The 11,858-nt window shown below is 36.8% G+C and overlaps 1 protein-coding gene across 1 annotated transcript; it reads right to left on the minus strand.

Moving 5' to 3' along the window:
* LOC109832067 (lamin-like protein) lies at positions 7,702-9,408 on the minus strand. Its single transcript, XM_020399514.1, has 3 exons — positions 9,233-9,408; positions 8,338-8,685; positions 7,702-7,994 (listed from the first exon to the last, which is right to left on the minus strand). Exons 1-3 carry the CDS (start codon positions 9,399-9,401, stop codon positions 7,783-7,785), a joined length of 729 nt encoding a protein of 242 aa, XP_020255103.1. The 5' UTR covers positions 9,402-9,408; the 3' UTR covers positions 7,702-7,782.

Here is an 11,858-nt window from a genome sequence, read left to right on the forward strand (position 1 = left end):
CTAATAAAGCGAAGAGCGATTTTTAGACGATGCAGTGTTCCGCTATGAACTGCACATATATCAGTTCATTTTCAGCTTGCATATCACAATGTTTAAGCAAATTAGAACAACACAAAAACAACATAGAAAGCACGAACAGGTTTTCCATTTTTCAACTTCACGCTTAGACTGCTTCAATGCTTTCTTCAAGTATTTTACCTTGGCTGCTATCTCATTTTCAGCGGGTGCTTCTTGGTGAACAACCACGTTCTCCTTTTTTGCATTGACATTGTCAGCCCAAGCAAAAAACTCACATCGCCTATTTGGGAAATTTGCACATCCCCAGAAGTATCTACCTTTGTTGCTCCTATTTTTGCATAGCTTGAGGGGGGTTGGAAGCTTGCAGAAACAACATGGCTCTTCTACTGATTGAGAGGCATCCTCGGTCTTCATCTTAGTCTCTAAATGAGCTATAAAGGGAGGGAGGGAACAAGAGATATGGTTTTACTTGAGCCTTGCATAACATTATATAAAGCAAATCCATCAAGTAGCTAGCCGTTGGAATATGTCTGTTGGAACAGTATACCAACTAGCCGTTGGAATATGTCACGTAGATTTGAGACCTGACAGCAATTTAACCTCAAACAGTGGGCCTTTATGATAACAAATTCAGCTAAAAGTAGTAGTAGTATAGAGATAGTTATATGTTAACATGTTTAAGTACAAAATTCAAAACCTCCTGCTGTCTGGAAGTAGAGCACAAAAATCTCCCATTAGTATAATGGAAACTTAAAGACAACTTATATTTCACTAGCGCCATTCTTCCTCTTCGTAAGCATGGCACACTAATCATGGATGGGCTCGTTACAAGTTGCTCGGTTGTGGCCTTCGCTCTTGCATCGACCACATTTGACAGGACGTTTCAAGATGGTTCTGTTGTTTATGCGTCTTGTTCTATTTCTTCCCCTCCTCTTCGTGGTAATTGGTGGCAAAATTTGGATTTCATCCTTGGGCACACTACGCATCTCATAATCTGGTATGTGATATAATATTTCATCGTAGCTCTTCTTAAACGCCTCTACGGACATGAACCAGTCACAATACTGATATACCTCTCTTTTCATATAAATGATGACTGCACAAGCATGCACACAAGGAATACGAGTTACGTCCCAAGCACGGCAAGTGCATGTCCTCTTCCCCAAGTCAACGTGAGTGGTTCTCTGTGATTGCACTTCGAATATATCATCTCTAGATTGCTTAATCTCTAACGTAGATCCTCTTTCCATATGTTCTCCAACAATCTGCTCAGCTTTAGGACAAAGATAGCTTGTCCACTTTTCAGCCATTATGCGTCTGTTGTTCATGCGAGTCATAATTTGCTTGCGGATATGCTCCACCATTTGCAGGATACGCAGCATCCGAGCTTCACGTATCCAGCTGTTAAAGGATTCTGCAACGTTAGAGGTTACATGACCATATCTGCAAACATCAAAATAAAACAAAGTCTCATTCAGCATCCAATATATAATAAGATTAACAGTCTGCAAACATCAAAATAAAACAAAGTCCCATTCAGCATCCAATATGTAATAAGATTAACACGTAACCACCAAACTTTCCCTTTAGTAGGAAAAGTTAACATAATAACATGAAAGTTAACATATAGTGATAAACGATAACATATATCACCGATAGTTAACCTGCAAAAGGGGATATTCACTAGAAATGATTGAGGGCAGTACCTAATGCCAGGGAAGAAGGCATTCGCCCAATGCTCTGGCGAGTAGTTATTTACAATCTCATATGCAGCTGGAGACATCTCATATATATCCTTCATGTAGTCGTTCCATTCCGCAACAGTGTATTTATAGCAAGCTGATTGGAGCAAATTCCCCAAAACATGTGTGTCCTTTGCTTTCATTCCCAAATCCTTTAGCTTAGATCTAAAATTTTCAACCAGGTGCAGAACACATCTTGAGTGAATTGCTTCAGGAAAATATTCTCTTACCGCTTCTTGGATTCCCTTGTCGGCATCAGAAATAATAACCAGTTGATGGGGAGGATTGTATGGGTCTGGCCTTTCGTACAGTATAGACCACAAGCCTTGCAGGAACCAGCTCCAATTATCAACGTTTTCCTGATCACATATGCAATACGCAAGTGGAAATATCCCTTGGTCTCCATCATATGCTACAGCGCTCAGGAGCAGGCCTTTGTATCTATCTTTCAAGAAGGTCCCATCCAAAAATAATAGAGGTCTACACCCATTTAAGAAACCAACGATGCAAGCAGCATAACATATAAACAGTCTTTTGAACCTTCCTTCATTCTGGTCAATGCAAATGTAGCTTCCTGGATTTGTTTCCTTCACCTTTTGCTCATACCTGTACAACAGTGTGACCACATTACACGTAAATGTAATACATTGGAACATAAGGGTAATGTATATTGACGTGTAAGAGCTGACAATTTTCCATAAAACATAACAGTAGCTGAAATATAAATTTATGAAAATAAATATGGAAACATCTAAGGAAATATATTGCACGATAAATTTATACATTTAAACAGATAACTATAAAATTTACCATCTTAATTGATCGTAAGACTCATAACTATCACCATACATAGCCTCCTGCGCTCTTTCTTTGCCCCACCATATCTTACTGTATTCAAGTCTCAATCCATATCGAGTGAGGAACTCCTTTTGCACATCCTTTGGGCGGATTTCAGGTCGAACCTTTAAGACAGGTCGTAATTGTTCTGCTACGAATCTACGAGATGCCCGTGATTGCCCTGACAAGCTAGTATGTTGTCCGCAACTATGTTCATTCACAAACCTTTTGATTTCAATTCTTTTACCATACTTAACAGGAGATGCAAAGAGCATCCAAGGGCATCCATATGTCTCCTTATATCGACAAATAACTCGGATACGTTTAGGTTCATTCTTTACAAAGTCGTAGTCAAACTTTTTCGCCATGGAATAGTATTGCAACGCTAGTCTTAAATCTATGGCAGTTTCAAATTGTTGGCCCTTTCCAGTTAATGCTGTGTGCCAACAGTCTGGAATGCTGTACTCATATATATCCTTCATGTAGTCGTTCCCTTCCGCAACAATGTATTTATAGCAAGCTGATTGGAGCAAATTCCCCAAAACATGTGTGTCCTTTGCCTTCAATCCCAAATCCTTTAGCTTAGATCTAAAATTTTCAACCAGGTGCAGAACACATCTTGAGTGAATTGCTTCAGTAAAATATTCTCTCACCGCTTCTTGGATTCCCTTGTCGGCATCAGAAATAATAACCAGTTGATGGGGAGGATTGTATGGGTCTGGCCTTTCGTACAGTATAGACCACAAGCCTTGCAGGAACCATCTCCAATTATCAACGTTTTCCTGATCACATATGCAATACGCAAGTGGAAATATCCCTTGGTCTCCATCATATGCTACAACGCTCAGGGGCAGGCCTTTGTATCTATCTTTCAAGAAGGTCCCATCCAAAAATAATAGAGGTCTACACCCATTTAAGAAACCAACGATGCAAGTAGCATAACATATAAACAGTCTTTTGAACCTTCCTTCATTCTGGTCAATGCAAATGTAGCTTCCTGGATTTGTTTCCTTCACCTTTTGCTCATACCTGTACAACAGTGTGACCACATTACACGTAAATGTAATACATTGGAACATAAGGGTAATGTATATTGACGTGTAAGAGCTGACAATTTTCCATAAAACATAACAGTAGCTGAAATATAAATTTATGAAAATAAATATGGAAACATCTAAGGAAATATATTGCACGATAAATTTATACATTTAAACAGATAACTATAAAATTTACCATCTTAATTGATCGTAAGACTCATAACTATCACCATACATAGCCTCCTGCGCTCTTTCTTTGCCCCACCATATCTTACTGTATTCAAGTCTCAATCCATATCGAGTGAGGAACTCCTTTTGCACATCCTTTGGGCGGATTTCAGGTCGAACCTTTAAGACAGGTCGCAATTGTTCTGCTACGAATCTACGAGATGCCCGTGATTGCCCTGACAAGCTAGTATGTTGTCCGCAACTATGTTCATTCACAAACCTTTTGATTTCAATTCTTTTTTCATTTTTTACAGGGGATGCAAACAGCATCCAAGGGCAACCATACGTCTCCTTATATCGACAAATAACTCGGATACGTTTAGGTTCATTCTTTACAAAGTCGTAGTCAAACTTTTTCGCCATGGAATAGTATTGCAACGCTAGTCTTAAATCATTAACAGTTTCAAATTGTTGGCCCTTTTCAGTTAATGCTGTGTGCTAACAGTCTGGAATGCTGTAAGTTTTACTGATAATATCATCAGCTCTCATTACAATCTCACCAGACGGGCAATCATTTGGGATTCTCTCTGAATTGGAAGCATTTCCGCCAGAAGGGGGATGACAATATTCTTCATTCAAAGAGGCATCACTGCTGCAAAAATTAATCAGCCAGTGATATAAACTTTACACTAGAGTATAAAACTATCTTATAATGTTTAAAACAAACCATTTTCGTATGAATTAATTAAAGAGCAGTGGAATTTAACAGACAATTTACATAGTTAACTCGTTACGCTGAAAGTTAACATGCTCACATGAAAGTTAACATGTTCAATTGAAGATTAACATATATCGTCAAAACATAACATGAAAGATGAAGAGTTAACGTATAAATTTCGAAGATGACAACTATGTTTTTCTACTGCGCATCGAAACCTGAAATCACAATTTTTACATCACACAATCCCAATTTGAGCCAAAGTTCATTGTTTACATATAAATCAGTAATAACTTTGTACTTCCTTTAAGAAGTAGGACACTCTATGTTATCAAAAACTTGCATCTGAATCTCCGTACAACAAGTGAAAATCCTTTAGATCAAACATGCACTTCATGATAGGAAGAATATAGCAATAACGTCACACGACACCGTGCACGTCGAGCAATTGGAAACCGTTGGGGGTTGTTGACAGTTATGACGATAATTAATTTGTTAACTTGAAGGGATTCAAAGCTCATAACGGGATTCCAAAAGATGAAGTTAAAAAACACTTAAAATGTTATGCGGCTTTGCCTTAAAGCCTGGAATCAGTATGTTCACGTCACACAAAGCTAAATGTTATAAAGAGTCATTAATTACTTACATTCCACCAATAACTTTCTGGTTTATTTCAGAACTGGAACACTCTTTATTAACAGCACTATTAACAACAGCGAGCATGTGAATCTCTGTACAACCGACATTTCGATTGTACTCCAACATGCACTTCAAGTCATCTTCGTTGTCAACCGAAAAAGTCAAGTTGGGGTGCCTCTCGGATTTATATACCAAGGATAAAGCTTCTTCAGGTACTTTCATTCTTTCAGCCACATCAAATTTCAGTTCATAAAACCGTGTTGTCGAGCAGAGCTTCATAAATATGGCCTTCTCGCCTAAAGACACCATACAAATCAACTCATCGGGGGCCATTGGGAGTGGTTGAGAGTTATGAAGACAGTTATGAGGAGTAATGGAGGGGATTTAAAGCTCAGAACGGTTGTTGACAGATGAAGGGGAAAAACCCTGATTTCATAAATGGGAGAATGAGGCAAAAATTACCCGATTTTATATCCCATTAATAAGGAGCTGAAGCGGACCAGTAATGGAGGGAACCCGCCTTTTTTCCCCCCGCTTTCCGCCGTCTCTTCGCCTTAATTGCGATGGGAGAGATCGACGATCATTGATGGCTGCCTGTAGCCGGTTCCCAGTGAGAGACGAGGGCATTTCGGGTCTTTTTGCCTAAATACGCCGAGCATACGTATAAAAGAGGGCTAAAGGGGCTGGAGCACGCGAAAAACAGATTTTTGGGGCGGCAGCCCAAGGGGAATTAATTCGTGGGCTGGTCCAGGACGCGATTTTGGTGCCTGGACACAATTTTCCCTAAAAAAATCACTAAGTGGGTCAATCAACCCAAAATAATGTTGGCTCTTGTCTGATTATGTTGTTGAGTACCCTCTGTGCGCGCGCCCGCACAATTTGGCATATTCTTTTATATTTTTGTATGCATTTGATATTTAAATAGATGTTGGGATTTAAATGGTTTTTAGTTAGTAATACTTGTATTCGACTTTTTAAGTTGTGCATTTTGTCAAGGTACTGTGAAAACGGCGAAGGAATTGAGAAAAACGTGAAGAATAAGCAAAACAGACTCCACCACACCCTGGTGTGGTGTCTGCCATGGGTGTGGCAGAATCTGCCCTGTCTGCCATGGGTGTGGTGTGTGCCACACCAGGGTGTGGTAGAATCTGCCCTGTCTGCCATGGGTGTGGTGTGTGCCACACCAGGGTGTGGCAGACTCGTTTTTAGAATCCTAATCTATTTGGGATTGGGTTTTGTTATAAATAGAACCACGTTTTTTAGAGTTTCTTAAGGAGAGAAAAGGAGAGAATTATCATTGTTTTGAGCACTTTGAGAGGGAGATATTGTGAGGGAGTTGAGAGCTTTGGTTAGGGTTATATTTGAGTGATTTTGTGAGTTATAACCCGTTGTATTTCTCCTCCATATAGTAAAATCTCCCCATCCTCTTCCCGTGGACGTAGGCAATTGCCGAACCACGTAAATTCCTGTGTTTGTGTGTGATTTTGGTCGTTATTTTGTGAATTGCACTCGTGTTTGGTTTTGATTTTCTTCTCTCATTGCTCACCGACTCGTTTGGTTGTTGAGCATGCTTCCGCACGGCGCGCGACAGGTACTAATACACACTTAGTTCTGCATCTTCATGAACTTTACTGTTTCAAATCCTTAGCGCTAGATCGGTAGGATGTTGAGAGAATAGTAGGTTTGGTTTTTTATATTATTTTCAAATTCATTTTTTTTTCTTGTTTTGTTTATTTTGCTAGCCAGTAGATTAGTTTAGCCTGACCTTCTGAAATTATTGAGGCAAGAACTTAGGAAGGTCGTCAGAAATTGGAGATTATTCACTATTCATTTTTTTATAATTTTAAAATTAAAGTTTTCTTTTTTCTCCCTGATATCAAAGTACAGAAAAATGTTCATTAGTGAGTAAAATAATGGGCTTGATCGTTGTATTTCATATTACATTTTCCTAGGTCATAAATTATTTGTTATGTTTTGCCTCAGTTACTTTTAAAAAAAAGTTTCCTATACTGAGTTATTCTCTTGCTAAATATTACTTCTAAAAGAACATAGCTAAATCCCAATACTTTAAGCATAACGTTTTAGAAGGCTAAATATCAGAAAATCCCCCTTAAGTTAGGGGTTATTAGAAAATTCTATTTTATCTTTAAGATTTCATTAGAAAACCCCCTTAACATGCTAAATATTAGAAAACTATAATTTTTACATGGATGGCTAAAACTATGCTGGGTATGTGTTTGCCTATGAAAATTACGGTTAACCTTGTTTGATTTTCCCCCTCTCTCTATAAAAGCGGGGTTATTACTTCATAAGATACAATATTCTTCACATGACTGTAGAACGCATGGCCATCTACTTGCTTATATATATGGCTACTGAAAGAAATCGATTCATTCAGAGAAAAGACAAATTAGAAACGAAGTGGAAGTATAATGTACGCCAAACGCTTAATTAAATTAAATTCAACTCGTATACAATCTTATTCATCACACAAATCACACGAATTTCTTAAAAATCATAATATATCTCACGCTGCTTTAGACACGAACAAGAACAAGGGGACACGCATTGCATAATATGTAATACTCCATCACTATGAAAGGAGACTTGACTTAATTAATTATCACGGCTTCACAAAGATGAAGAGCTTCTGGCCCATTTGGCAGTGTTTGCCGTGGGCCTTGCCGCAAATGTACCACTTCCTCCCTGGTGACGTCAGCTTTATGACGTCGTATCCGCTCGTCAGAGCCTCGGTCGCCTGAGGTACCTTGCAATAATTGAATTCCGGCCCGCTCACCTTGTAGACGTTGTGATATCCGCGTGGGTACTTGAACACTGTAATTATATCATGTCATAGGAACATTTATACAATCAAGAAAGAAAAATACTTTTGCTAAGATTATTTACTTGATGTAGTATATAATTTCAAATATCTAGATATAAGTTTTTTGTGTCATCACATCACAAAAACAAAAGAAAACTGTATCCTGGAGGAGCTGTTTGGCAAAATTTTGAACCGGATTGGACCTTAATCTAGAATGGTTCCGAACCAAGAGAAAGTGGTCCAAAACTAAACTGGTTTATGGCAAGAACAATTTAAGAGGGACTTGCCAAACTAAAATTAAGTATTATCATCACCAAACAAGTTAAAAATTACAAATCAAGAAAATGTTCATACCAAGAGAGTCTCCGACTCTAAAGTCTCTTCCACGAGCCCAAGCTGCATAATCAAAATTGAACTTCCACCCAAAAGCATCACCAACAAAATGATGTATAGGGTGTCGACCAACTGGTGGTTTTGGTGGCATATATGGTTTAGGCTTGACATAGATGAACAATTTTTGGCCCATCATGCAATGTTTTCCATAGGCTTTGCCACAAATGTACCACTTTCTTCCCGGAGTTGTGAGGGTTATAACGTCGTAGCCGGTGTCCATGGCTCCATTGAGTTGTGGAACTTTGCATTTCTCGAAGTCATAGCCATCTACTTTATAGACGTTGTGATACCCCTTTGGATACTTGAAAACTACAACATGAAAATTTAATTGTGAGATTAGTATTATATGAAGATGCCTGATGTAACTGCCTATTGCTCTTGTTCTTCTTCGTTTTTTTAGTCACATATTATACACGGTGTTATTTTTCTGCTAGTTTTTAAATTTCTATATAAATATCATGAAGTTGCAGTTCTTGAAATATCTAATTAAAAACCAACTGAAAAAGTACACTTACTCGGAGGTTGTATGTGTTAATAAGGTAGTTACACATCCATACTGTAGGGGTGATAAATTGCAAAAAAAAATAAATTAAAAAAAACCATATTTATGGTCTTGTGTAGAACTCATTACCGCTCAACTTGTTTCCTAGCACTTATCAGCCTACAACTTTTTTTTGGGTGGGGTAGGGTGGGGGGATTTCTATCTATGTCATATCCTCCTCAACAATGCCAAACTCTAGAAATGATAACTGCTAATAAACTAAGTTAATTATAAGGAAAAATTTTACTAGATATATGATAACATAATCATATGACCATTTGTGAAAGTTGTAGGGTTTGATGAAAATATATGTACCGAGTTTGTCTCCGACATAAAAGTGACGACCCTTAGCCCAAGCCGCGTAGTCGAAGTTGAGGGCCCAACCGTAGTGATCACCTACAAAATGGGTCGTCGTTGCTCGAGCCAAAGATGGAAGAGTAACAAAGGCCAAAACAATGGCGGAAATGAATTGAACAAGAGCCATAGATTAATGTTGCCCCCCTCTCCTTTTAGTTATTAATTAGCTAGCTATATTATTGTAGAAGAATATTGAGTGCATGTTTCATATAGTCGGAGTCTGCATTTATAGGCTTATTATCCTTATGAGCAATGCCACTAAGAATTAATGTTGGCCGGCGATATGCCATAAAAAAATAATAACAACAAAATTCTCCTTGCTCTTTATATTTAGGTACGCGACTAGGTCTTAAAATCACGTTTTAATGAGATATACAAATAGATGTGAACTAAAGCAATTATCTTAGTTATTAATTTAACCACGGCTATTGTCAATCTTCGAGTTGCCAAAAAGAGAGAAACAAATCACAAAATATTTGGTATGAAGACTAATTCTCTCTTCTTATCCCTTTTAACGTACGGCCTTGTCCTTTTCGTTTGTTTTGTGGCAATAGTTGGCCAGTAGGTTATATTTTCTAATAACTTAGAAACCTAGATTGGATCAAATATTTGTTGCTGTCTTTTTTTTTATCAATTTACCAATCATCAAATACTATTTGTTATTGACATCTTCATTTTGAAGAATAAGTCCTCGTATGACGCAAGTGGAATTAAAATTCCAACACTTCTTTACGGATTCGGATCCTCTCCACTACAAAAAAAATAGTGGAGGGACCACTACATAATCACAGCCATTGATTATCTAGTTGATGGTTATGATTTTTTCTTTTAGTGCAAATTAGGAATGAGTGCAATACACGGGGGTATGATAAGTGGTAGATTTAAATTGTATCATAACCGCCTACTAAATAATCAACGCTTGAGATTAAAAGTAGTGGTCTCTCCACTACTTTTTTTGTAGTGGAGAGGATCCAAATCCCTTTACATTAGAAGAGACGGCATCGTATCGACTATTATTGTGTTATAGTTAACTTTTACGTTATATGTTAGAAAAATTATAAAGGAGACATGAATTTTGAGGCGTAAAATACTTTCCTTAATGAAACATTTAAAGTTACTTCGGGTTAATACAAATTTTCTTCCCAGGATACAACAGAAAATAAAAATTCCAGCAAGCAAATCTGGAATTTTTCACTAATTCGTTGTGAAACAAGTTTGTAGTATTGCAGATGTTTTTGACAAAAAGTCTTGAAAAAAAGTGAAGTTAAAATATCTAAAATTATAAAATATTTATAGGTTTGAAAATGTGCTTCCAACAGTCATAACTTTTTAAAACACCCCTTGAAACAAACAAACATTTTTCAATAGCCACTTGTCAATTCATATTTTCAAAATTTTAAAATAACATTAAAAATAATATATTCAAAAAATATATATTACCAAACCAATTCACACAAGGTATGTTTAAAAGGTTCGTTAAATTAAACCATATTACCAAACTATCGAAGTACAAAGTGAGCTAAAAAATAATCAGTTGAGTACACTGGGGAGAACAGTGATTTGGGAAGTGGTCAGGTTTAAAAATTAATAGGGAAAAACTTTGGGTTTATATACAAAAATCCCTATGTAATTGTTCTGGATCACAGTTGCGTCTATAGTTGTTGTCTATAGTTGTTATCCCTAGTGCATACAACTCCCAAAGAATATATAAAGAGGCTAAAAGAATGTGACCTATGTTATGGTTGTTCTCGGTCACATGGAATCATTTATAGTTGTTATCTATAATATAACTCCGAAATACTTTATACGTTGGATTCAAAAAGTTATTTTTTGGGTCTAAGAGTTAGTTGGAAGTTGTGGGTTTAAAAATAAATGAGGGGTAAACTTTGGATTTAACGTAGACAATCTTTTTGGAAGTGATTGGGTTTAAAATTAAATGGAGTAAATGTTGGGTTTATGGGGAAAAATTCCTCTAAAAGTGATTTTGGAGCTAGGTAGATTTAATGAAATAAAAGTTTTGGTTTAAAGATATAAAGATCCTTTTAGGAAGTACATAAGTTAAAAACTAAAATGGGACCTTCGGGTTTATGGGAACTTGCCTATGAGAGCGGTTTTGGAAGTGAGTGGATTTGGAAATAAATAAGTGTAAAATATTGGGTTTATAGAACATTTTTGACTTAAAAATTGATGTGAACAGTGATATGAACAATGTAAGTGGATAAAAATAATTAAGTGATGTTTTTTCGGTCTAAGAGTGATTCGTGGGCTTGACCTTGTATTTCATATTACATTTTCCTAGGTCATAAATTATTTGTTATGTTTTGCCTCAGTCACTTTAAATTTTTTTTCCTATATTGAGTTATTCTTTTGCTAAATATTTATTCTCAAAGAACATAGCTAAATCCCGATACTTTAAGCATAACTTTTTAGGAGGCTGAATATCATTAAATCCTCCTTAAGTTAGGGGTTACCAGAAAATTCTATTTAACTTTAAGATTCCATTAGAAAATCCCCTAAAAGGCTAATTATTGGAAAACTATAATTTTTACATGGATAGCTAAGACTATGCTGGGGTACGTGTTTA

Source organism: Asparagus officinalis, chromosome 3 (assembly GCF_001876935.1).
Source record: "Asparagus officinalis chromosome 3, Aspof.V1, whole genome shotgun sequence".
In the NCBI taxonomy this organism is placed as follows: domain Eukaryota; kingdom Viridiplantae; phylum Streptophyta; class Magnoliopsida; order Asparagales; family Asparagaceae; genus Asparagus; species Asparagus officinalis.

What these genes read in the sequence shown, in the direction of transcription:
- LOC109832067 (XM_020399514.1), bottom strand. Translation starts at nt 9,401, where the DNA reads ATGGCTCTTGTTCAATTCATTTCCGCCATTGTTTTGGCCTTTGTTACT. An exon ending in TTATGTCGGAGACAAACTCG is followed by an intron (nt 8,686 to 9,232) that starts GTACATATATTT and finishes TTCATGTTGTAG; the next exon opens with TTTTCAAGTATCCAAAGGGG. An exon ending in TAGAGTCGGAGACTCTCTTG is followed by an intron (nt 7,995 to 8,337) that starts GTATGAACATTT and finishes ATATAATTACAG; the next exon opens with TGTTCAAGTACCCACGCGGA.